Below are 27,869 nucleotides of genomic sequence, written 5' to 3' on the forward strand. Positions count from 1 at the left end.
ATATCCTCATGCACGGGCTTCACTCAGGGTTACCTTGACTCAGAGTTGATTGAACTAAGTGTTATCTCCTGTTCTGAAACCGAAAACTCAGAGTTTGACAGCTCAGAGTTGGTCAACCTAGAGTTAAGGTTTTAACTCAGAGTTTGTTTAACCTGCTTTCTGAAACGGGCCCCTGGAGGAGGGAGAAGCCAGGTCTGTTGTCTGGGCAGGCGCTATATACCGCTGTCCCGGTCCAACCCACACCTGCCGACAATCTCCTAATTAGTAGGGAGCGCAACACAGGCATACAAACAGCAGGGGCGGGGTCAAAGACCCACCTGGGTCGTCACAACCCCCCCTTAAAACAGAAGCCCACCTAGATGGGATTCTGTACCAAAGAAACAATCAAAACAATCAAAATAAATCAATCCAAAACAAGTAGAAACAACCAAAAACAACAAAAACTCAACCACCACCAGCTATCTCCAACCAACACTCATACACACTACCACTCCTCTCCCCCACCAGTCTCCGGACCTCCTGTCCCACAGCAAAACCGGGCCCAAGCACTTTAAGAGGGACAGGGGAGGAGTGAAATAATAACATGCATGAAATCAATCACCTATTCCACCACCTCCGGGCGCTAACGCATGGGCAGTTGGAACCATAGAATTCAATTCGTATTTGTTTATTTTGCCAACTCAGTTTATGGAGTGAGATCAACTTTTAACCAGAACCAGAATGTTTGGAAGTTAGTTGAAACAGCTCAAATAAACAGTTTACAGTGCAACTTGTAGTTTTATGTTCACTCAATGTAAAAATCCTTTTAAGATCAGCAATTTCAAGTTATTGTTTTGTGGTGGTTTGAATCGATGAGGTATCCCAAGCGTCCCAAGAGACTCAAAGTTCTAAAGTTCTAAAACTGACTAATTCATTTGTTTACGACTGGACCCTTGCCCCTATTATCTCTGAACACGAATCAAGCAACAGGTGAACATAACAAACTGAACTGTAATATTTCAGCATCTCTCCTTTGTCTTCCAGGTCCGCCAGGATGTTTCTGGCTCAGTGGAGTACCCATCAACGCGTCGGCTTCTGCTTCATCTTCGTATTGGGTTCACTCGCTGCCTTCTTTGTGTACAACAACGTCGACGTCAACTTGAATTATGACATCTTCAAAGTCCTTCGCCCTTTGGGCAACGACTCAGAGGTGGAAATAAGGCAGGAGATGCCCAATGACGAGATTATAATATTGATGTGGTTGTGGCCATTCAATTACAAATTTAGCCCCGAATGCAGTGAATCCGATTTGAAAGGACTCCGGTTTACAGGCAACAGGTCCCTTTATAGCCAGGCTCACGTGGTCTTCTTCCATCACAGGGATCTCCGGAGTGATCTGTCCAACATGCCCAAGGAGCCACGGCCTTGGTTTCAGAAATGGGTATGGATGAACAAAGAGTCCCCTGCTAATTGCCATCGAATACCTCAGGCCACTAGCCTTTTCAATTTAACAAACAACTACAGGCTGGATTCGACTGTGCCAGGACGATACGGAGAACTAGTTCAACGCACACACGCAGAGGATGATTTTAAATTACCAGCTAAGGACAAACTGGTGTGTTGGATTGTTAGTAACTGGAACCCAAATTACAAAAGAGTCCAGTTCTACAATGAACTGAAAAAGCATATCAATATTCATACTTATGGGGGCGCGTTTGGAAATAAAGTTACCCACGAAGAGGTAGTCCAGATAATTACTAGCTGTAAGTTCTACCTGTCCTTTGAGAACTCTATCTTTAAAGACTACATCACAGAGAAGGTATACAATCCCCTGTCAATGGGAACAGTTCCAGTTGTTCTAGGCCCTTCTAGAAATAATTATGAGGAGCACATTCCTGGTAGTTCATTCATCCACTTCGAGGATTTTGATACTCCGAAGATGCTTGCTGACAGACTACACTACCTCGACCAGAATCAACAAGAGTACATGAGTTACTATCTCTGGAGACGGGAATATATGGTCAAGCATGGAAGTTGGGGTGTGGACGTTTGCCGTGTATACAAATATTTGAAAAACGCCCCTAGCTACCAGTCGATTAAGGATCTTAACAAATGGTTCTGGGGTTAAGAAAAAAGAGTTAGGTTTGTATTTTTGGAATTAAACTTAGATTAGGTTTTTTATATGTATATATTAATATATTTAAAATAATAATAGGTACTCAAATGATTCTTTTACTTTTTGGGTTCAGTCTTATTGTTGAATGCATTTATTGTGAGTTGCATTGGACAAAAGCCTCAGCTATATAAATGGAATGGAAGGGAATTCCCTAACCCTGTATAGATCAAGCTTTCTTTTGGATAATAATTTATAATATTGGACAATCATGAATAATGCATGTTTTATGTTGACCGTGTTCACTGTTCCTACTGTTGGCAGGTTTGGGGTGATTTGATATTATTTGTTTTGCCTCACTCCTTTTTATACACCTATGAATCAACCAGAATCAACCATGTGCATTACAAAACTAAAACTAAACAAAAGTATTGTGTCCATGTTGATGTCCAAAGTTGATTAAAGTTTTGATAAAAAATAATTTTGTTGGGTAAGTAAATCCTGAAGCAGTCCTGAGCATCACGGAACCAACACACGCACCCATGCACGCATGCGCACGCGGGAGCGAACAATTGCACACACACACACACACACACACACACACACACACACACACACACACACACACACACACACACACACACACACACACACACACACACACACATGAATCAAAGGCGCAGATGAATTTAGTGGCATCTAGCCAACCGGACTTGGCAGACATCATAAGGTCAATAACATCAATTGGTGTATAATCCCACGCAATTAAGTATCGTTGCGTTTTAATAATAATAATAATACATTGGACTTATGGCGCCTTTCAAAACACCCAAGGTCACCTTACAATAAAAGAAAATAGAAGTAAGAAAGAGTTTATTAGCTTCTTCTTAGGGCTTCTGAATGTGTTTTCCTTGGATTTTGGCACAAGGGATTATAACATCTGATCCTGTGTATTAATGAAATAAGAAAGATTAAAAATAAAGTTCAATAAAGTTTATAGACTGACTTGAAAAGGTGAGTTTTGAGAGTAGTTTTGAACTGTGAGATGGAGTCAATCGCACGAATGTGAGGGGGGAGTGAGTTCCAGAGTTTTGGTGCAGAATGGGATGCTCCCATTGTGGTGAGTCTGATGTTTGGTATTGCCTGTAGTCCTGCTGTTGATGACCGTAGTGAGCGTGAAGGTGTGTAGGTCTGTAAGAGTTCTGTGATATATGAGGGGGCGAGGTTGTGAAGGGCTTTGAATGTCATCAGAAGGACTTTGAAGTTGATCTGTTGTGATATGGGGAGCCAGTGCAGTTGAATCAGCAGCTGATGCGTGCAGCTGAGTTTTGGAGAAGTTGGCGTTTATTGGGGATTCCTAGCAGGATGGCGTTGCAGTAGTCGATGCGCGGTGTCACCAGGGTGTTGACAAGCACTTCAGTGGAGTGTTGTGTGAAAGTGCAGGACGCAATCTGGAGATGTTTCTGAGGTGGAAATAAGCTGTCCGGCAGACATTATTGATGTGGTTTGAAAATGAAAGGGTACTTGTCCAGAATGACTCCAAGGCTCTTTACCTGTTTGGAGACTTGTATGACATCCTCCCCAATGGAGACTGATGAAATGTTGGATTTTGAGAGTGTGGATGTAGTGCCAATGAGCAGAAGCTCTGTTTTGCTGCTGTTAAGTTTGAGATAATTGGTGGTCATCCATGTCTGGATGTCGTGAATACAGGTGGTGAGGGTGTTTGGTTTTTTTTTTGGGGGGTTTTGTTGCAGTGGGCTTGGTAGATACGTAGAGCTGTGTGTCATCTGCATATGAGTGGAAGTGGATGCCATGGTGTCTGAAGATGTTGCCTAATAAAAGTGGCCCAATACTGACCCCTGTGGAACTCCATGTTGGAGTACTGAGCTCTCTGACTGGTGGTCTTGTATTTGAACAAAATATGTCCGGTCTGTCAAGTAGTGTGCAAACCACTTAAGGGCAGTTCCACAGACTCCTATACTTTCAAGCCGCTCAAGCAGCAGTTGGTGGGATATTGTGTTGAAGGCGGCACTGAGGTCTAGGAGAATGAGGATGGACAGTAGGCCAGCATCAGCTGCACGGAGAAGGTCATTCGTGATCTTGACAAGGGCTGTCTCAGTGCTGTGGCTAGAACGGAAACCGGATTGAAATTGTTCAAGGAGATTGTTGTCTTGGAGGTAAGTCTGGAGTTCGGTTGCAACTACTCTCTCTCTCTCTCTCTCTCTCTCTCTCTCTCTCTCTCTCTCTCTCTCTCTCTCTCTCTCTCTCTCTCTCTCTCTCTCTCTCTCTCTCTCTCTCTCTCTCTCTCTCACACTCTGTTTTGGAAATGAAGGGCAGGTTTGATATAGGACGATAATTATTATGGTTGTTACAGTCCAGTCCTGGTTTTTTCATTGTGGGTCTGATTATTGCAGCTTTTAGTGAAGCGGGGACTGTGCCAGTTGACAAAGATGATTTGATAATGGAGGTTATCAGTGGTGTTAAGGCAGGCAGACAGATTTTAACAAGGGAGGTGGAGATGGGGTCCAGGTGGCATGTAGAAGAGTTAGATTTGGTGATGAGCTCAGCGATAAAGTCCTCAGTTGGAAGACTGAAGTTACCGAAAACAGCAGGTGGGGGTCAATTTCTCACACATGCTGCTGGTAGTTCAGCCTGTGTGATGTTCGCCAAGGCCAATTGCTTGTGTATATTGGAGATTTTTGAATAAAAAAACTTAAGGAAAGCAGAGCAATAATACTCAGATGTTGTTGGTGCTGGAGTCTGGTGGTTTCAGTAGCCTTTTCACTGTGGAGAAGAGTCTCCTGGTGTTACCTTCACCCGCACTGATGGTATTCGTGAAGTAGTTATTCTTTGCTGTATTCAGCATGTTTTTGTAGAAGAGTACATGTTCAGTGTACATTTGTTTGTGGACTGTGAGTCCTGTTTTGTTGCTGAGCCTCTCAAGACGTCGCCCTTTTGCCTTGAGCTGACGTAGCTCAGGTCTATACCACGGAGCAGTATGAGCAAAGAAAACAGCCCGGGTTTTTATAGGGGCTAGTGCATCAAGTGCTGTAGATAAGCAGTCATTGTAGTAGCCTACTAAGTCTGAGGGCAAAGAGGTGGCGGCAGGGCTTGGGTATGAGGTCATTAATGCTATGAAATCTGCAGCGGCAGCCAAACGCGCCAGCGTTCACCCAACCGTTCTGAAGGTACCGACAGCCGTTTCTACTCGATACATAAATTGTTGCAGAACGAACAAACAGCCATAGAGAGAAAGAGTTATTCATATAATTGAATCAAATAAATTAGTTATAGGAAAGAGGGGGGCGTATTACCATGGCTACGACCCCATTAAGTGCGCCAGACACCGTGGCATTATACTATAAATGATGTATATATATGTGTATATATGTATATATATATATATATGTGTATATATATATATGTGTGTGTGTGTGTGTGTATATATATATATATATATATATATATATATATATAGATGAGCTGGCCGCCAACGTTCGTTACGTCCACGAGTATCGGAGTGCCTGTGTCTTAGCGGTCACTGAGACATGGTTTGACAGTAACACAGTATCCAGTGCAGTGGAGCCTGCAGGTTTCTCAGAAGGCACGAGGGGGCGGAGTCTGCCTCCTCGTTAAAGATGAATGGTGTCGGGTTGTCAAGGTGAGAGAGAAACTGTGCACCCCTGATATAGAACTGCTGTGTCTTTCACTCCGACCCTATTATTTGCCAAGAGAGTTTCCTCAGATCTTTTTTACCCTGGTGTACATACACCCGAAGGCTGATTTTAATAAAGCCACTGGAATTATTTTTAATATTTCCCAAAAACTTGAGGCACTCTCCCCCGATGCGCCCAAGTTTATCCTTGGAGACTTTAATAACTGCCCTGTCAAAAAGTCTCTGCGCACTTATTACCAATATGTTGACTGTCACACCAGAAAGAAAAAGACTCTGGATTTATGTTTTGGAACTGTTAAGGACGCATACACTGCAACTCCACTTCCTCCACTTGGAACATCAGACCATAATGTGGTCTATCTCCGCCCTGCCTACCGAAGGCTGCTTGAGAGGGAGAAGCCCCAGGTCAAGACTGTTAAAGTGTGGGACAATGAAAGCACCATGGCACTGCAGGGCTGTTTTGATTGTACTTCATGGGAAGTCTTTGACACAACCGACATTAATGAGCAGGTTGAGGCAGTGTCTGGCTATATTAATTTTTGTGTGGACTCTGTGTTGCCCAATAGGACATTCAAAGTTTATTCAAATGATAAGCCATGGTTTACCAGCAAATTAAAGAAGCTTATTATTCAGAAAAGGAAAGCCTATAGAAACCAAGATGAGCACACAAGAAGGGAACTACAAAGAGAAATTAAGAGACAGGTGTACTTGGACAAACACAACTATAAACTTAAGTTAGAGGCCTCCCTGACCTCCAGTAACTCCAGAGAGGCTTGGCAGGGAGTTAAAAAGATGACAAGTATACCACACAAGGGTAGGGGGAAACCCTCCCTCCCCCTAAATGGGAGTGAGGGAATTGAGATGGCAAACCAGCTAAATGCCTTCTTCTGCCGTTTTGAGAGCCTAGAGCCTGCAGATGAGGTTTTTACTGTTAACCCCCTCCCACCTCCTCCATCAAACATTAAAATTGAGGAATTTCAGGTCCGTCAGCTTTTCAGAGGCTGTAACACGCGGAAAAGCCCAGGTCCTGACAATATTAGTGGTAATGTCTTAAAAAATTGTGCAGACCAATTAGCACCTGTGTTTACAGGCCTTTTTAAGTCCTCCATCACCTCTGAAATTGTCCCCGCTCTTTGGAAAACTGCGGTCATTACTCCAGTGCCAAAGACCTCAAATCCTAGTCAGCCTAGCGACTTTCGTCCTATTGCTCTGACATCACTTATAATGAAGTGCTTTGAGCGTCTTGTAAAGAAATTTATTTTGTCTAACACACAGCATCTCTTAGACCCCCTGCAATTCGCTTATCAAGCATCCAGAGGGGTGGATGACGCCATTGCGACTCTTTTGCACATAATTTATAGTCACCTTGAGAAGTCCAAGGCTCATGTTAAGATTTTATTTGCGGATTTCTCATCCGCTTTTAATACAATCAGGCCCAGAACTTTAGCAAATGTATTATCATCGGAATTTGCACTTGAAGCTGGCCTGATTGCCTGGATTGTGGATTTTCTTAGTGGTAGAATCCAGCAGGTCAAAGTAGGAACATCACTCTCTGAAAAAATGATCACTTCCATTGGCTCCCCTCAGGGATGTGTTCTGTCCCCTCTTTTATTTAATTTATATACTAATTCATGTTCTAGCATCTTTCAAAATAGATTCTTTATGAAGTATGCGGATGATACTGCCTTGGTCAGTCTTTTACATGATGAGGAAAAGGAGCATGGCCCAGTACTTGAATATTTTGTTAACTGGTGCGAAAAGTCAAACCTCCTCCTCAATCCATCTAAAACCAAGGAAATGTGTGTTGATTTTAGAAAAGAGGAAGCCCCCAACACAGTAACCTTAATTATTGGAAAGCCAATACAACAAGTCTGTGAGTTTAAATATTTAGGGATTGTGCTTGACAGCAAGCTTAAGTGGGACAAGTGGACAGATCAAATCTGCACCAAGTCTCAACAAAGAATGTTCCACCTAAAGAAACTCCTGTCCTTTAATGTTGAAAGGAGAATGCTTCAAATGTTCTATTGCTCCTTCATTGAAAGCATTCTTTCTTTTTGTATTACCTGCTGGTTTGGCAATGCCACAGAGGCACAGAAAAAGAGGGTTAGAGGAATTATAACCATATCTAGTAAATTGCTGCGCATTACTTTGCCATGTATGGAAGGCATCTACAGAGATAGGATAGAGAAAAAGGCAAGGAATATTATAGGTGACCAAAGGCACCCCCTTGCCCACTCATTTAACCCTCTTCCATCCGGGCGACGATATCGCCCCCCTCTGTTTATTAAAAACAGAGCTAAATTTTCTTTTGTGCCCCAGGCCATTAAATCCCTTAATAATAATCGATAGTCACTGTTAGTGTTGGTCAGCTCATAGCCTGCTCAGCTGGTCTGACCAGGTTAAGGCTGTGATAAATATAAAGCTGACTCACTGATGATGAGTGTTAATCTGTGTGAAAGTTGTACTGTGCTGTTTTTATCCGTGTTGTTGTTGTTTTTTTTAGATGAAATGTCAAGTGATCTGCTGCAACTCAATTTCCCTACGGGGACAAATAAATTACTACTACTACTACTATATATATATATATATATATATATATGTGTGTGTGTGTGTGTGTGTGTGTGTGTGTGTGTGTGTGTGTGTGTGTGTGTGTGTGTGTGTGTGTGTGTGTGTGTATATGAGCATGCTCGGTCCTTTCACCAAAATATTGGATGTATTTAGAGGATCCAATTACAATTAGAAAGGAGATTCACACATTTTAATCCAAGTGTAAAATAGGCCTACTTAAGGCTGGGGCTGCTGGTGGAGCACAGTTCAAATAACAGGACATATGCTTTGATTGCATCTTTCAGATAGAATTACACTTGTTTCCTGTTGAATGTGGCCCACACCAGATCCGGCGATAAGAAGCTTGCGCTGATTTAAAATGAATTACGTAGCAGGGTTGCGCGTCCAGGCTACGTCACGCAACCGCCTCTTGCACATTACCTCCGTCAACGGACGCAACGGACTTTGCATGGGGCGCCTCGAAATGCATTGTGGGTCCGTCCGTTCTTTGGACTCCGTGGCCTGCGTCAAAAGTTGAGAAAGGTTCAAGAGATGGATTTAATGGATTTAAGAATTGAGCGACTGCTGTGGTACACGTACAGGGGCAACACTGTCCTTGCGACTACGGGATCCATTTAGCAATAACAACAACAACAACAAGCAGGAAGACGCAGGAAAAAGCCGGCTTTATAACGCCTGGTGCAAGGAGAGTGTTGCCCCTGTTGCAGGCTGCGTCCACAAAGACTACTCCCCCATACGTCAGACACGCCCTCGCCCATCCGTCGACTGACGGAGGTAGTGTGAACAGTCAAACCACAGCGCTGGTACCGAGCTACCGAAATGGAAGGCTATCTAATCTCACCATGGAACGGGATGCTCCAAATGAGCGTTATTGGCGAGAGAGAGGGCGGGACAGGCGGAAAGAGAGAGAGGGCGGGACTCTCGATAAAGGGATATCCTGTTCCGTTACATAATTTGGATTTTGCTTTGTCAATCCTTTCGTAAAAACTCAATATAAATTCCCCTCTCATTGTTATTCTGTCATATATTAATTATTATCGCTCCGGGGACTATTAATTGGCGTACACAGGTCATAGGAAGTCAGAGACCGGAAATTACGTCGCGGTAGATCTAGAATAACGAAACAATACATGGTCCTCTCTCAGCCTAGTTCCTGCTGTCGCTGCTCGCCAGAAGTGGGTAAGTTAGCAGGCAAGACAGAGTGAAAATGTTTGTTTCTCTGATCCTGTGTTCCCCGGTCACGACAAACTCGCACGCTGACTCCTAACCCTAACCATAACCGTGACCCTAACCCTAACCGTAACCCTAATATTCATGATTCTTCCGGATTCCGCCTACGAAAAACACATTCGCTCCCCGGTCACATACAAATCTATCTATCTATCAATCTATCGATCTATCTATCTATCTAAATTATAAGTGTGTGTGTGTGTGTGTGTGCAGGTGAGCCAATGGAGCAGCCGGAGGCAGCAGGACGCGGGGACGGCGTGCGTCTGCTGGAGGTAACGGAGACACTCTTGGCTTTGTTTCGTTGGATAGGTGTAACTTGGGTGTCACATGCAAAACTCTGGGCTGCTTTGGTGACTTTGGTCACGAGTCATTTTTAGATTTATTCCAGGATTTCATTGTAATCGGAAGGTTGCTTGTTCGATCCCCAGCTCCTCTTAGCTGACTCCTAACTGGTTGACTCCGCCGTCAGTGTGTGAATGTGTGTACTATGAACCGTTGTCATTAGCTTTGGATAAAAGCTAAATGCCCTAAATGTAAATGAATAGGACTCAATGATTTTGCAAAAGATGGAAATCCGTGTGTAGAAGTGTGCAGAAGTCAGAAGTCTGCCCCAGGTACTTGGAGATACTGATACTGACACTGAGGCAGTGCAAAACAAATGGATGTAAAATGCAGTGTCCTGGGGTAGCAGGCTGGTTTCAGTTACCTTTATCTTAGACTTGGCCCCTCAAGCATTGGACTTCCCCACCTTGGTGATAGCGGGGTCTGGTTTGTTTGCGTCATCATTGCTTTTGTTTGGGTCATTGTACTGTCAAGTTTAAACTACCTGCTTCTATTATCTATGTTCTCGAACCCGCGACACAATGTTAAAGGTGATACGATTTTCAGGTATTGATTACTATAATCGGTTTCAAGTGACCTCAAAATGTCTTTGTTCACGCAGCAAGTTGCTTCGGCTGCTAGCACTGAACGACACGATAGGATACAACTTTTTAAATCTCAGTTTTCGTCAAGATTCATTTTGTATCCACCACTTAAAAAAAAAAAAAAAAGTCCATAGCACATATAATTCTTGAGACAGATGCTACTACGTGTAAGGGTACACGATTCTCTGTCAACAATTTGCAACAATTGTAACATTGGGATAAATTCTAGGATGAGACGGGGCTGGGTGGGCTCCCTCTGCGGCACCGTAGTTGTGGATTCTTTTTGTATGAGCTGCAAGCCTGGCTTGGACAATGAATGGTATTAATACCAATACTCTTTGGCTGGGATGCAATATCTTTATGAATTAGCTTGAAGCTTCAGAAAGTTTGGATGATTTAATCTTTATATTTGCTTTTTAGTTAATGATCGGGCTATAATAAGACCACGTTCACTATGTAATCGCGGACAAAAGGGGACATTTCATAGTGGATGGTGGAAACCGGGTCATTTTAGCGTCCCGACAGGCTTTTACTGGGACTCGGGACACGCAACTCAAAATCGGGACTGTCCCGTTAAAACTGGGACGTCTGGTCATCCTAGGTTAGGGAGGCATCTCACGTGTGTGTGTGTGTGTGTGTGTGTGTGTGTGTGTGTGTGTGTGTGTGTGTGTGTGTGTGTGTGTGTGTGTGTGTGTGTGTGTGTGTGTGTGTGTGTGTGTGTGTGTGTGTGTGTGTGTGTGCGCGTGTAGTCGGCCGGTCCTGAGGGAGAGTTGATTGGGGCAGAGGCTGGCCAGTTTGAATCCCAGGCCCAGACACTGAGGAAGAACAGCTCCTCGAGAAAGAGCTTCATCAGTTGTGAATTTCTTTTACCGTGCATTGTGGGTATTAAGTAGTGCACCATAAAAGGAACCAGGTTTCAACAGTCAGATTTCAGACAGAACTACAGCGCTCATTCACCGGTAGGCAGCTTTAACTGATATTATTTGTTCAACCACAGGAGGAAGTGACCCAGTCGTGCCGGGACAGCCATGGACTCTGGACCAACCCCTGGCCCACATGGCGGTTCCCTTCCCATGCCAGGCTGCTCAAGTTCCTGCTGTGGGACAAAGACAACAGCAACGTGCCAAGCAAAGAGGTACGCTATTAAGAACTTATTACACGGCTCTTCCCGACTTCCGGTGGTGAATTATTTTTCAATAATGACCGTGGCCAAGCATATAATGACCGCTGTCAAGGAAAGTGGATTTTTTCACGTCTTTCGTATCACTCAGTAAGTAGTCCGGTAACTTATCAACCCCCAGCAGATTTGGTTGCTAAGCGCCGTCAACGTCTTTGGCGGACTATTTCTCTGCTGATCAACACTACGATGGGTAATTGTAAAAATACACACCGTGTGAAGTTATTTTTTCATTTTGGCAAGTAACCGTGTAATAAGCGGGATAATGTATAGAACGTCGCCGGTCATTATCTAAAATAAGCCCCTTCAGGGCGAACCGGACACCGACGCGAAGCAGAGGTTCTTGCTTCTTTCCCGACAATGACTGACATTCTATTCATTATCCCTTACTTATATACCCCCAATAAAAGGTTCTTCTTAATAACCAACCATTATATTATTTTGTGTCTATCTAATTAATGTTTATATACATCAAATATTATACCAAAGCATTGTTATTATTATTATTATTATTATTAATGTTTATTTGATGTGGACATAGCAATTACATTGGACAAACCAGATGCAATTACATTGGACAAACCCATACTTATATACCCCCAATAAAAGGTTATCTTCTTGATAACAACCATTATATTATTTAGTGTCTATTTAGTGTTTGAGTGTTTTAGCACACGTGCTAATTCGCAACACATTGTTAAATAATTTCAACTGATTAAGTCAATAAAAAAACGTTCTAGATTAATCCAACTACCAATATTGTTGGCAACTGCGTAACTGGTTCATTATCATTGTTGTCTACCACTTATTAGCCCTCTGGATAGAGCTGGCTCTGTTAAATCAAGAGCCCTTCAGCTATTAGCTTTTTATTGTGGTTTCTGAGTGGGCATCTTTGTTACACATCCACCTACCTGACGTCTAGTACTGCATATCCTCAGGTTGCACCAGGAAGGTGGGCTGTGTATTGTATAAAGTGTCTGGAGAAACGCTAGGCGTGGTTCCATTATCCTGGAACGGGTCAGTACCGCACCCAGCCTTTTTACATTTGATACTGGTCGCAGATTGTTGTCTATGGTCAGCAAGACACTCACGAAAACAAACAAAAGGCATGGACGACTGACAAAAGTTAGCATCTTTTTTGTTTTTCGACCATTTGGGGAATGTCTCTATCCAAGTAGCTGTGAATTTAGGGATGATTGCTTGGCCAATTCCAGTATACCTATGCACACAAACACGAACACCAAATGCAAAGACAAACACACCACAAATCGCACAGCCGACCGACACGAGTATGTCCAGGCTAATTTGGAGCGTAGCTGGTTTAAAACTCAACCACACACACAAAGCTACAGAAAATCTTACTTTAACTCCTAGAGCCTCCAACATTAGCCTCACAAAGCCAGCCTGAATCTCGCAGGCTATAATAATATTAACGCTGCTACAGAATAGTTTATTTCCCTTTTTTTTCCTTTTTTAAAAAGGCAGTTATGCTATCAATGGTGTTTATCTTGCCAATGCAACACGTTCACTTTTTTACTGACTGGGTTGTGCAGAGTGCGATCCGGTACACCCACTCCAGTGTTTCCCACAGACCAGGTAGCAATGTGTGGTGCCCCCCTGCAGGGTTGGCAACTTTTGGTTTTTGGGCGGAGTGAGACTCTGTAGAATCTTATAATGCTTACATTATAACCACGGGTGGAATTGTTGACGGGGGGGGGGAGGTTGGATTGCGGGCGGGCGGGATTGTTGTGTTGGATTGCGGGCGGACGGGATTGTTGATGATGGGGGGGTTGTTGGATTGCGGGCGGATGGGATTGTTGTGGGAGGGTACGGAATTACGGGCTGGCGGAGTTGTTGACGGGGGGGGGGGGGCGCAGCAATTTAGCGCTCGTCCAAAGCAACTAGAGATCTAACGGGTATTTTTATATTTTTGGGCGTGACATTTGTTGCGTGAGATATTTATACTTAAAAATCGTGTTAAAATAAAAATAAATTGAAAAAGTGGAATCAATTTGTGGCGCTTGTTGTTGAATCTGTGGCGCTGCGCCACACATTGGTCTATGTATGGGAAACACTGCACTCAATGCCAGAGAGGCACACGGCGGAATACATGGCTTACGTCTAGGGATGCACCGATTGTGAATTTCTGGGCTGATACCGATACCGATGTTTAAAATAACAATTTGGCCGATACCGATGTTGTTGTTGTTATTTATTCCACCTTTACATGCACGTTCTTGCCTTTGACCTCAATGAATTGAAAATTACTATTCATCAGATTGCTCCGGACTCGCCCTTTCTACTGCTTCATCGAATCTGTTTGGTGTTTGTGTGTGCATGTGGCACGCGTATCCTGGCTTGTGTGTAAAAACACTGGCTCCGATTGGCTACCATGAAACATGACTCTGCCTTAGCCAATCATAATCGCTTATCTCGTTGTTGATGAACCAGCCAGTCTCCTCACTAGCAGTTTGTGTGTGGAGCCGGATTACGCAGTTTATTCAATCAATTCATAGTAACGCACCGCATTTAACGGTCAGTAACGGTAACGGCGTTGTAACAACGGAAACAGTAATTAGTTAGATTACCCGTTACTGAAAAAAGAACGCTGTTATTACAAACACTGATCAAATCTCATCAGCCATTTGAAAAGCAGACATGGAGAAGTGTACAACGATTACCTGAAAGCCGAGAAATTAACGGGACACCAAGAAAGCACAAACCACCACCAGCAAGACTCAGTCGATAACCACAGCATTTGAGAAAGGGAAAAAATTCCCCACGGACAGCGCCAAAGCTAAAGGGATCACTAACAAGGTGATGGAGTTCATCGCATTAGATGACCAACCTTTCTCCGCTGTGGGGGATGTGGGGTTTCAAAGCGAAAAGGGTTTAGAGTGAAATGTTACTGGAACATGTCTTACAAACTGCATATCGCTGATCTTTCTCTGAGACAGTGAAATACTCCCACACAACCGACATTTTCTTTCACTTTTATTTGTAAACAAACCACACGTGTGTGCGGCACCCGCCCGCTTATGTCATCACACCAGAGGCGTGTCCATCCAGCGGCTGTTATGGGTGGTATTATTAGTAGCCTTCCACCTGTTGCATCTTCTCCGAAACTGCAAGTCAGACCGCAAATAACCAACACAACATTTAGCCAGCGCAAAATTTATATGACACAACAGATAAACATCGGCCACTGCCATCTGTGAATGTCATCTTATTTCCCGATAGGCCAATGGCAGTAAACAACGAGAATATCGGCCGTTACCGATGTTCGTCCGATAAATCGGTGCATCCCTACTGCAAGCCGCTGTTGAAGATTGGTTCATAGCCGACAGAGTGGCAGCCTGCGTGCATGACAACGCTTCCAACAAATTAAATGGTTTCATGTCTTAAACAAATTCAGTTGCAAAGAGGAGGCGTGCAGCATCAATATCCTAATTTAAAAAATGAATGAATGAATGAAATCGTAGCGGAAGAGGCGGAGCCAGGCTGAGCCAACGTCTGCGCATTTTCCACATAGCCTGCATTAATGGAGTCATTTTGTAGTTCTTATAGGATTTAAGCTTTTTTATAGCTGCTAGGTGTAAAGAGTTCACCGTTCAAAGCGGGATGTTTATTGCGGGGGAGGAGCCGTGGCGGCAGTCGCGATCGTAATTTCCGGTTAGTGCACCACAGAGTATTTGATTTGCAACAACACTGACTGATCTGAAAATCTGCGCCCTCAGTGAGTGCGGATAGTTTACTACGTTTAAGTGCACTCATGGAAGTATAAGTAACACGGGTAACTGGTAACACAGCACTGGTCCAGCTTCTGTTGCTGTCCCTGGTGCTGAAGTCTCTCAGCCGCTTCCAGGGCCTCGGCAGCCATGTTTTTCTTTCGGCCATGGCGTCTTATTTATTTCCCCCCCCCCCCCCCGACGGTGGCCATCAATTTAAAAAGGCCCGGATGAGTTTGGCTTTGTTCACGCTCTAGCTCTAGCATGGATGGTGACCATAGCCATAGGCGTCGATTACGCTGGGAAAGCTGGGGACCCTGGAGTACCCACCAGTTTTCGTCAAGATTAATTATGTACCCACCACTTAAAACGACAAAAAACTTGAGTTGAATTATTATGGATTATTACACGGCTATTCTCAATGCTGTGGGATGCGCCGTTCACTTGCATGGGCCTTCCCGACTTCCGGCGGTGAATTATCTTTCGATAATTGACTGTTGCTAAGCATATATGGACCGCTGTCAAGGAAAGTGGCTCTGTCGGCTGTTTTAACTCTTGCAATTGATGTTAGCCATAGCCACCAAGTAGCCAAACTTCACAAATCCACGGTTTGCGTTCATACAATGTTGGGTAAAGTGGAGATGGCGATAGTGGAGTAATTAGTGGAATAATTGTGGTGGGAAGTGCATGAGTTTTGGTCAGAATGTCTGATGTAGATTGGATGGATGCGTGTTGTGAATTGAGAACAGCCAGCTAATGATTTGCATACTGCATACTGCTGTTAGTTGGGCCATTTGTCTTGTGTTTTTCACCATTGGTTGGTAGCTTAGTGGCCAGCGTGCTTATAAGGTTGGTTTGAGCAGGGGCTTCTGAATGTGTTTTCCTTGGATTTTGGCACAAGGGATTATACCATCTGATCCTGTGTATTAATTAAATAGTGTTCAGCTGTGCAATAAATATTTTTTGCGTTTTCAATCTTGACAACATTTGTAGTGCTGTGTGTACCCACACGTTTGCCCCTTCACAACTGAAATACATAGTTAATTTCCTTTCCTAGCTCCTCTTTGTTTGTTTTGGTAGCTTAGTCATGTGTCACAACCCGGCTACAAGGCTGTGCCAAAGTAGGGAGAACAAGCACGAGCTGGCTACTAGCAAGCAGTATTTATTTAACAATTCAATCAAGACAAACGTGTAAAGATCAGTATCAGTCATGAATGCATGTATGGATGTGTGATAGTGTGTGTGCAGATCAAAATAAACAAAAAGAAAGCGCTGCCATCAGGCCTGCCGGTGAACAGGAGTCAGTTCCCCGCCAGCCCCTTTCACAGAATGAGGAAGGTCTTTATAAGCAGAGCACACTGGCCCAGGTGTTCCTCATGCCGCTGACGATCCCTCCACTCAGCATCTGTAAAACACAACTCAAAAGAAACAGGGACACCTAGTGCCTGGGAGGAGGGATCGTCACACATGTCACGTTGTCAACATTGGGTACATGGAGCAGAACATAGTGGGTCATAGCCTATGTCCAATGCTTTTTGGAAACACTTTCTTCAAAAATCATTTTTTTGTATACATTTTATTCATTAGTAAGCTACATGGGTATGCCATCTTTCAGAACTTTTCATAACCTGCACTAAAGAGAAAAAAAGAGTGCATCCTCATTGTACCCAGCACTTCTGAAAATGCACTTTCGAATGCGTCTCTGTCCCCAGCACATTTCAAACCAAACTGATGCCCATGACCACAGCCCTCAACCAAGTCGGTCAGGCTATGCAAGGTCAACCAATCACGGGCACAGAAAGCCACGGCACGACATGCCACGACATGCCACGGCCGTTCCCTGAACGTGCCACGGCGTGGCACGTTCAGGGAACGGCCGTGGCATGTCGCTTTGCATCTCGGTATTTTATCTGGTTATGGAGTGTCAGGAATTTGCCAGTGCCACTGGTTTCCTTTTCAGAAAGGAACATCTCACATGACAAGATCAACAATGAGATCACAATGTGAGTCAAAGCCACTCCTGAAAGTGTTACCAAGTGTGCCTTGGATCTCCAGTACCAAAATGAAAACGGACAAAGAACGCAATACCAGCTTCCACCAAACATCTTTCTCGAATGCCGCCTGAGTTTGTTGTTGCTGGTGACGTAAAGAGGTCAACCGGTGGCTCTATTACCACTAGTTGAAATGGGCACAGCGCCACCTAACGTACCGGGGTACTTCGGCCAATTAATCGATTTTACTCACCGCCATGTATACGCGGACAATTGCAGTTGTCCAATTGAGGAGCATAGTCGAGCTATGGCTTTAATCAAATTAAGCTGTGCATGTAAACGTACTGAGTGTAGCTCGCTGCGTGGGTGCCATGTATGACACAGGGTTGGGTGTGTCCATAATAAGTTTAGACATGTCATGCAGAACAATCTTGCGAACAAAGAGAGCATTTTTTATTTGTAGAATATATATAGTACATTATAAGTATGTGATTCAATTGAAATCACTATTGATCAGTTTTAACTACACATATGTCCAGGTCATTTTAAGCTCGTAGTTAGATTAAATGTTTTCTTACATCAAATATTTGCATTGGCAGCGTTCTTCCTACCTTACCTCCTGTAGTTAATGACAGCTAATACAGCTAATCACAGCTAATCACCACAGATCAAGCCAGTTATTTCAACCCGTCTGTCATTACTCACTCAGTGGCCCTTTCTAGTAATGAAGGGATCAGCGGCCTGTAAACTCAGATGACATCTTATTTAAGTAGAAAGACGTCAGGCCTCTTATGTACTCAAAGGCTTTTGGGTTTTCTCTCCAGTCGAACAAAGCCTACCTATCTTACATGGTAGGTGGTATGGGCATCTGTATGCAGCCTTATTGCATTGTGTCCTTAATACTGACGGTTGTTTTCGGCAATATATGTGTCTTCAACACAATTGTTATCCACATCATTTTCTATTTTTATTATTATAACTTTTTCAAATTTAATTGAGGATTTCATTGGCACTTTGCATATTAAAATACACTTTGAATAGAGTATTTTCAATTGACATTATCAAATAGCATAATGGATTGTCAATTGCATAATGCAATGACTTGAATGCAATGAATTGAATTGCAAATTGCGATATAGACACCTGGCGATCCTGCCACACCCTGCCCGTCGTTCAGGTGGACGACAGGCACACTATTCTCATTTGCTTAACAAATTTATTCTCTCTCTCTCTCTCTCTCTCTCTCTCTCTCTCTCTCTCTCTCTCTCTCTCTCTCTCTCTCTCTCTCTCTCCCCCTCCCTCCCCCCCCCCTTAGGTCCTAGACGACGTGCTCCCGGTGCTGGTCCCGTACTTCGCCCAGGGAGGGCCCGCGGACGGCGGCGCCCGTCCCAGTGGCAGCCCCGCGCGCGGCCTCAGAGTCACCTGGCTGGGTCACGCCACCACACTGGTGGAGCTGGACGGCCTGGCGGTGCTGACGGACCCCGTCTTCAGCCAGCGGGCTTCACCAGTCCAGTTTGTGGGGCCCAAGAGGTACCGGGGCCCCCCCTGCACTGTGGAACAGGTTCAGTACAACAGCAACTTAAGTATATATTCACAATAAATGCAAAAAAAAAGATCTACTCATATTCATATATCCATTAACAACAAAAGTATAGTTAAATTTAAGAAATATCTTTTGGTTTAGAAAGTGAATAGTATAATAAAACCAAACACACTATACTCAAGCTATACTATACTGCAGATACCCTATGTAACAGAGATTCATTGCAGGTCTAGATGACACATGAGCCTCTCTCTGAGTCTCCGTCTGTCTCCAGCTGCCCCCGATAGACGCCGTGGTGATCAGCCACAACCACTACGACCACCTGGACGCGGGGACGGTGAATGACCTCAACGCGCGCTTCGGAGCGGACCTCCGCTGGTACGTAGCGTCTAGTGACCGAGGTCTGGGCGGCTGGGGACAGACAGACAGACAGACAGACAGGACACATGTGTCATAGCTGGCAGTGGGCCTTCCTCGTCATTGTATGGACAAACGCAAATACAAATAATGAATGTGCACTTACTTATACTGAATTATATTTAAAGCCCATGTTGCAGGTTAACCGGAAGTTTCGATTAATGGGTACATAAAGCACTCAAAATAAGTATATCATTAATAAAATGTCTCCAAAATAGTGTTAAAGTCCAGTTTTTGTTGTTTTTGGTAGTAACGGGTGTTTTCTTCCGTAACTCGGCGATGACGTCACGTTGGGGAGACGTGGTGGAAGGTAGCCTCAGCCTAGTACTAGAACTAGGGCGTCTGGGATGAGGAAGAGGTGGCAAGAACCACAAATTACATGTATGATGGCCCACAACTGTATAATTTCGAACCTGTCAGACGTGAGAGGGCGAATGAGGAATTGCCGAGAATTGATGTCCGTCAAAGCCGATTAAATGCATGGTCAGAGGAGAATGGGTGAAGAGTTGCTATCATTTAGCAACGCAGTAACGAGAATGAACAGCAGTGCATACAATAACAACACTTTTTTTTACTGTCAGTGAATAGCACCGAGTGAAAGTCAACGTCATCTGTATATCTCGTGACAGTGATTATGTTGTGTGGCCTCAACGGCTCAATAAACAGGATATCCCGACAAACCTCTGGCATGGTGAACAGTCGGCAACAAGCCAAACTCAACACAACACACTTTGTGTCGTTGGGGTTTGGTGTCTCTCAATGTGCCTTTTGTTTTCAGAATTTGGATAGTATTTTGAGGAAATGGTGTTAACAATGACCGATTGTTGCTCCAACAGGTTTGTGCCGCTGGGGCTGGCGGACTGGTTGGGTAAGGCGGGGTGCCAGAATGTGATGGAGCTGGACTGGTGGGAGGAGAACTGTGTCCCGGGCCACCCTGACACCGCCTTCGTCTGCACCCCTGCACAACACTGGTCCAAGCGCACGGCGCTGGACCAAAACAAGGTGGGTGATGGTGACGGCTGGACCACAACAAGGTGGGTGATGGTGACGGCTGGACCAAAACAAGGTGGGTGATGGTGACGGCTGGACCAAAACAAGGTGGGTGATGGTGACGGCTGGACCAAAACAAGGTGGGTGGTGATGGTGGTGACGGCTGGACCACAACAAGGTGGGTGATGGTGACGGCTGGACCACAACAAGGTGGGTGATGGTGACGGCTGGACCACAACAAGGTGGGTGGTGGTGGTGACGGCTGGACCACAACAAGGTGGGTGGTGGTGGTGGTGACGGCTGGACCACAACAAGGTGGGTGGTGACGGCTGGACCAAAACAAGGTGGGTGGTGACGGCTGGACCAAAACAAGGTGGGTGATGGTGACGGCTGGACCAAAACAAGGTGGGTGATGGTGGTTGTGACGGTCGGACCAAAACAAGGTGGGTGATGGTGGTTGTGACGGCTGGACCACAACAAGGTGGGTGGTGACGGCTGGACCACAACAAGGTGGGTGGTGGTGGTGAAGGCTGGACGACAACAAGGTGGGTGGTGGTGGTGAAGGCTGGACGACAAAACCTTCCCCAGTTCTGGGGGCTTCAGACGAGAGGGGCTGTCCTATCGCAGTCCTTGAGTCCTTCAGACTAGAGTCGAGGTCGGCAGGGTAGCAGAGGATAGATGTGTGTTAATGCCCCCCCCTCCAGGCATTGTGGGGCAGCTGGTCCATCCTGGGCCCCCGCCACCGCTTCTTCTTCGCCGGCGACACCGGCTACTGCTCCTCCTTCGCAGAGATCGGACGGCGCTTCGGACCCTTCGACCTCGCCGCCATCCCCATCGGTGCTTACCTGCCCAGGTACGCACGCACGCACGCACGCACGCACACTTAAACACACACACACACACGCACACAAGTAGAAGTTCGGCCAAAATAGGCGCTAGACCACAGGGCTAGTAACTTTCAAAAGTTACTAGCCCTGGTGTAAAGTTACTAGACCAAGCAAATCAATGTGTGTCGTAGGCACACGCGTATCACGTTCACGTTACTATTAGTCACAGACGTGCGGTCAGGGGTGGCAGAGGAGGCAGAGCTAAGGGTGGTATAGGGCCAAGCCCTTGGACTTTCAAGGCCCTTCCCTACTAGAGCATGGAAACCCGACCAGAGCTCGGTCGCATCAGTGCGATAAATAGAAAAGAATAGAATAGAAACTTTAACTTTAATTACTTAGTAGTCAAGGCGGACGTTAACGTTAATTTTACTTCATTGGGGTCACTCGTGTTCATTTGTTTCATTTAGAGACGTACGTAGGCTACCAACAGAGCGTCAGAGCTTGTGTTAATGGCTATATGATTGGGCTATGCGCGCCTGTGTTTAAAGCGGCCAGCAACGGGACATAGGACTCGATCGACTACTCACGTTCAAAGCCAAATTTCTTTGAAAATGTTTAGAACCTCAAGAATAGATTTCATGTTTTAAGCTACTCTATTGGGTTTATATATTTGTGAATCTGACTGAAAATGTCACCAGCTGTCACCAAATGTCACCAGCCACGAACCCCACCGCACGGCTATTATTCACATCTCCTCATTTACATCTCCATCCATTTTCTATATGTTTAATAAATTATTAAAAAGTGCTAGTTATACAAATCACCCAACATTTAACAGTGTAGGCTACACGATTAGCATTCAGGCAAACTCATTGTGTGACTCCTGTGTGACCTTGACTTCTAAAACTAAGCTTATGTAAACTTTATTAAATGGTATCCTAGCAACACATGCATGAACCCTACGGGTTATCAGAAGGGACAAAAAACATTTGAATAAACAAATTATGAAAACACGTCTGCAGTGTGTGCTAAATAGGACCAATCTTATGCTGTGCAATAGAGGATTACAAAAGCAAAAAAATGACGGCCGCAATGCTTGAAAATGACGCTCCATGCAAAGGGGTTGTAAAGTTGCCACACACGGCCTGGCAAGTGCATAGAGATACTAGCACGATAGGAAAGTTACTAGACCCGGGCGTGCGGGCGTGTTGCCATTTGGAACCATGCTTAAACACACACACACACACACACACACACACACACACACACTTAAACACACTTAAACACACTTAAACACACTTAAACACAGGGATACACAATGACAGTAACAGTAAACTGTGTGTGTGTGTGTGTTTCTGTATATGCAAATCCGCTTCAGCTCTGTCCCCACATGACCTAACCCTAGCCCTAACCTCCGTCTGGTGGACCTCTGTGGCTCCAGCCTCTGGGCTCACTTCCGTCTTTTATTTCTTACCCTAGACAGCGTGTTTTTACTTCTGCTTCATTTGAAAATAAACCAAATCTTTTGATTGATGATAAACAAAGCGATCTTCATTGCAGGCTTCTTTATGTGTGGTATCACATATTAAATGTGTGTGTGTGTGTGTGCGTTTGTGTAGGGATGTGATGCTGGGACAGCATGTGGACCCACAAGAAGCGGTGCAGATCCACATGGACGTCCAGGCCAAACACTCGGTGGCCATCCACTGGGGGACCTTCGCCCTGGCGTACGAGGCAGGTCTAAGGAATAATGTGTCTCAGTCTGTCTCCCTTCCCACCACTGCCACTTCCACTACCTCCCATAAACCGTGTACTGACTGTCCACTGCTTCCTGTTACACTGTTTACTGACTATAGTAGCCCTTATGCACAACCCCTCCCTCCTTTGCCCGGCCTGGACTGTCTATCTTGCTGCTTATTATCACAATATTACTGTGTACATATATAATGCTGGCTTTCTTTAGACTATATCCTTGCACTGCTATACTTTTTAAATTATTAATATGCCTGCACTAGTCCTTTTTATTGTCCATATTTAATGCTGGCTTCTGTACGTACTTATTTGCGCTACCATTGTGTCACACATTCTCCAAAGCATATCTTTTAAATTTTTATAGATTTTATCGTCCATATTATCCATGTGGATATTTTATTTTATAATCTTGTTTATGTTGTATGTGTATGCTGTGTGTGATGTGTTCAAGCAACTGTGACAGTCAAGAGTCATGATGGCGTCAAAGTGAGAAGGCAAAACAAACTATTAGGCTCCACCAGTTTGAGTTCTGGGAATCAAAGGTGGATTTGCAAGCGTTGATCATGTTGGTGTGGATCATTGGTGACAATACAAACAACGTAATGCGGGTGATCATCACCACTTCAAAAACAGGGCGACAAAAAGCACAAACAGCAGTCCCACCTGTGAGGCGCTTTCTTTGCATGCAAACTTTGAACACTCGTATTTTATGACCACTTTGACTTCCAGTCATGAAACTTTGTTCACACATGCATATCATCATTGTGAACAAATCTGTATGGGGTCAGTTCAGTCTCATTAATAATGAACGCACAGAGAAGGATTCACAAATGTATTTTGTGATTTATATATAAATGACTCTCTTCTCACAAATACATTTCAATGCACACACAAATGTCAACAGCTGAAATATGGATGACGAATCGTTCGATCGATCATCGAGGTGGAAAAACACAGTGTACTGTGACGTCTCAGCCGTAACGTGTCCGGACTGCTTCCAGTGGGGATTGCAGTACGGAACACAGCCACTTCGCTGCCGTGACGCTTCCGTGACGGTTCTGGTGGAAATTGGCCTTGAAGGGACTGCAGTCATGTGATTGGCTGAAAACGAGGGAGGCATCTGATTGGCTACAGAGAGTGCCTTGTTGAAAAAAATGCATTTGTGAATCCAGCCGCGTCAGGGGAGTCTCAAAAATCCACATATAAATACAGACCAGTTGACACACAAATGCAAACAAGTTCACAAATGAAAAGCGTCTTGCAAATTCAAGTTTAACAGTTTGTATATAAATGTAACAACATCCAAATACATTTTTGATGAAAATTGCTAATATATTTTTAATTAATATATTTATGGATTTATTACATTTATTTAAAACAAGACACATTTGTGTGTGGATCAGAAATGTGTTTGTGAAACTTATTTTTGTTTATGGATTTATTTTACATTTATACATACCGATATCCATACCGATATCCTTTTTTAAATCACAAAATACGTTTGTGAATCCTTCTCTGTGCATTCATTATTAATGAGACTGAACTGAACCCATACATCTGTCTCAAGAACCTATGACTTCCTTTGGATAGATTTACAGCTATCTTTCTTTTTGTTAATGAATGGTTGTAAGTTGCTTGGCTGGGACTGTTTCTCAAAGTCCTAAACTCCTAACCAGTTATGCCAGATTGAGCTGATCCCGACGAGCTGGCTGTGCTGTGGTGGTTTTAGGCCCTGGTTAGGAGTTTAGTACTTTGAGAAACAGTAATTAAATGTAGAACCGCTACTGGCCACGTGTGTTTCAAACCGCCGTCAGTGTCTGAATTAGGGGTGGGAATCGAGAACCGGTTCCTTCTCAGAACCGGTTCCTTCTCAGAACCGGTTCCAACTAACCAATTCCATCGGAATTGTACGCCTCCAAAGTTATCAATTCTTCTTAACGATCCCTGCGCGATGTTTTCCGGTTTTCTCGTCGAGTGCCATGTGTTCAAAAGCCTGCGTACGAGTCAAGCCCTCTAATCAAGCAAATAATATATCCTGATTCAAAAATGGATAACGCACTGAGCAGCCAGCCTGAGCGGTAAACTGCGACCCAAAAGTCATCCCCGCTGACAGCAACACGCTGCATTGGTGGAGAATGAATGGTTGTCAGTTGCTTTGGATAAATGCGTCAGATAAATTCCCTAAATATAAAAAGTATAATTAAATACATAAATCTCCCATAATTATTGCTTGGCTGTGACTGTCAGTTATGTTCTTTGTAAGGTGTGGCGAGTAAAGAACCAGATGGACAGGTTGGTTGCTTTTAGTCATCAGAGAACCATTCTGCACTAGCCATAGCCCACAATGATATGTTTTCTCTACCTGGTAGGCAAATATTTTCTTACTTTGAACTCCCCAACCCAATGTGTTGGAACTATCGCAAATCGAAACAGCTGTGCAAATCTATTTTGTAGAAACTCCAGAATACATTGTTCAATACAAAATACATATCATCAAACAACCTCACCGTAAAATCTGTGGATATAAAGGTATACATTTTTTATGGAGTTTTTTGGCTTTCCACTAGACATTCAGTTTAAATGATGTATCTACACATATGATCACCTGGCTCATTCTTTGAGTGATTTAGCAGAATAATTAAGAGGCCTATTAGTATTACTGGTGTTGGCCTGCATGGGGCAGAAATTAATATATGGGTAGTCAAAGAGAAATTGAAAAAAATAGCAGTGAATATATTGCTAAAGTGCAGTTTTAAACTATTTAAAATTAGTTTTGTTGTGGAGAGCTTTATATCTTAGGACTTGTTTAAGAGCAGCATCCACTCCCAGATGTCAATCAAAACACAATCTAACAATGATTCATTGTCAGACACCACGGTGGACCAAATAAACACAAACACTACTGACTAACACTACTAACACTACTGAGTCCCACTGATGTCTATAATATGAAAAAAAAAAAAACGATATAAATCAAACAAGTCTATCAATGTTATCCATTGTGGTCAGGGGGCCGGAGTTACACATTAACTTAGTACCAACACTAGTTCAAGGCTGAACTACAGTGTGTCATGGCCGTGTTAATAAACACTCGCACTTGAAAGTCCAGTGACCATATACATTGCAAAGACGTCCATTAACTAACTAAGACCCAAGGTTTGGAACATAAAATTAACCAAGGTTACATATAGTTTAAACACCAAAGACAATGTTACTAATCGTCACATTATAAATGCTGCAGACATTCACACGACCAGATAGCAAACACAGGTAATCATTTGTCGAGGTATCGTGGTTATTCTTTATCTAATGTAGTTAATTGAGATAAGCTCACAGAATGATACGGCTTACGTTGTTGGACTTTGTGGAGTCTCAGCTTTCATATGACTCACAGTTCCTAGACGGAATGTTTGACGTGAGCAGGACCAACTTAGTGACTGTTGGGGACTAAAGTTCTACAGCAATTAACTCTCTCTCCTCCTTGTTCTCTCTATCTCCTCTATCTCTTCCTCCTTGTTATCTCTATCGCCCCCTCCTTGTTCTCTCTATCTCCTCCTCCTTGTTCTCTCTATCTCCTCTCTCCTCCTCCTTGTTATCTCTATCGCCCCCTCCTTGTTCTCTCTATCTCCTCCTCCTTGTTATCTCTATCTCCTCCTCCTTTGTTCTCTCTATCTCCTCCTCCCTTGTTCTCTATCTCTTCCTCCTTGTTATCTCTATCACCCCTTCCTTGTTCTCTCTATCTCCTCCTCATTTGTTCTCTCTATCTCCTCCTCCTTTGTTCTGTCCATCTCCCCCGTGGCTGCAGCCCTACCTGGAGCCCCCGGTGCGTCTTCGCGAGGCCCTGGAGCAGAAGGGCCTGCAGCCGGGCTGCTTCTTCACCCTGCAGCACGGGGAGTCCAGGACCCTGGAGTCCAGGACCCTGGAGTCCAGCACCCTGGAGTCCAGGACCCTGGAGTCCAGCACCCTGCCCCACGGGGAGTCCAGCACCCTGCCCCAAAGGGAAGGAGACGCCTTGGACTGAGAGCGGAGCCAAGGAAGCAAAAAATGTTACGTTGGTTGTTTGTTTTAACACAGACACATAACCACCGTCACTTAGGTTAGGACACCACGTCTGAAACCGGCTTCATCTGTTAAGTCAATAATTGTTCTTCAAATGTTGATTATTTTTCATGTGCTTTGCCCCGGGACAATCTCTGAATAACGCAATCAAGAGTGAGAGAGGAGGTGGTTGTTCGGCCCACGGAAGTGTGTAAATATTGACCTGACAGAAATGATGACGAGAGTGATATGGCACTTTTCTTAACCTTGAACAGGTTGGCTTTGTTTTTGTTAAGTTGAAAGCCAAATGTGCTGATCTGCATGTTGGTCAAAGAAGAATCAAGGAAGCTGAAGTGTGTCAGTTTGGTTTCTGTGGGTTTCTCAGAAAAGAACAACTTGTCTCGTGTGAATGAGGAAACACAAGCTGTTCATTGTCTGGCTGGTTGAATGTGGTCTATGGTGGCTCTATGTTTGGGTTACAGAAAAATCGGTTTCAAATTTCGTAAACTTGAATGTCGTCACACTGATTCTCCATGTTGCACCGTGCAAAATATACACCGAGTAAAATATGCTGAAGGCGTGTGGATGTAATTTTTGGTTGTTCACCTTGCACGCTGTGATAGCACTTTATATTTGCTTGTTTACAGCAGCAGAAAGAATATAGATACAAAGTATTAATTATTAATATTAAATGATTTGCACATGGTCTTGTAATTAAAAAAGTGTGGGAGTGTCTGCAGACTTGTCTGGTGTTAACTAAGTAATACTAACATGGAGTATGTTTAGGTCACATTCGTACAAGGTTAGTGTAAGGCCTTTTCTATCCGTTTTCACTGGCAATATAAAACACTTCAAACAGGTCTTTCAATCTGATTCTTTATTTACAATTTTGGATTAAAAAATATTATGTTCAA

The 27,869-nt window shown here is 44.0% G+C and overlaps 1 protein-coding gene and 1 pseudogene across 4 annotated transcripts; both read left to right on the plus strand.

Moving 5' to 3' along the window:
- The first annotated feature begins 1,384 nt into the window (after nucleotides 1-1,384).
- On the plus strand, nucleotides 1,385-2,107 carry LOC311367479 (4-galactosyl-N-acetylglucosaminide 3-alpha-L-fucosyltransferase 9 pseudogene; annotated as a pseudogene). Its single transcript has one exon. The product of its transcript is annotated as a 4-galactosyl-N-acetylglucosaminide 3-alpha-L-fucosyltransferase 9 pseudogene (transcript).
- Nucleotides 2,108-8,992: 6,885 nt separating this feature from the next.
- Nucleotides 8,993-27,816, plus strand: napepld (N-acyl phosphatidylethanolamine phospholipase D). Of its 3 annotated transcripts, XM_084486114.1 has the most exons (10): nucleotides 9,420-9,515; nucleotides 9,780-9,838; nucleotides 11,490-11,627; nucleotides 18,704-18,949; nucleotides 19,206-19,309; nucleotides 20,185-20,350; nucleotides 21,043-21,191; nucleotides 22,785-22,899; nucleotides 26,723-26,808; nucleotides 26,854-27,816. In XM_084486114.1, exons 1-10 carry the CDS (start codon nucleotides 9,467-9,469, stop codon nucleotides 26,936-26,938), a joined length of 1,197 nt encoding a protein of 398 aa, XP_084342240.1. In that variant the 5' UTR covers nucleotides 9,420-9,466; the 3' UTR covers nucleotides 26,939-27,816. The 3 variants fall into 3 exon arrangements, with proteins under 3 accessions (XP_084342241.1, XP_084342240.1, XP_084342239.1); XM_084486115.1 differs by lacking the exon at nucleotides 9,420-9,515 and adding an exon at nucleotides 8,993-9,110 and having other exon boundaries at nucleotides 26,723-27,816; XM_084486113.1 differs by having other exon boundaries at nucleotides 26,723-27,816.
- Nucleotides 27,817-27,869: the final 53 nt, after the last annotated feature.

The sequence above is a fragment of the Micromesistius poutassou genome, assembly GCF_964030765.1.
Source record: "Micromesistius poutassou genome assembly, chromosome: 22".
Taxonomy (NCBI): Eukaryota; Metazoa; Chordata; class Actinopteri; order Gadiformes; family Gadidae; genus Micromesistius; species Micromesistius poutassou.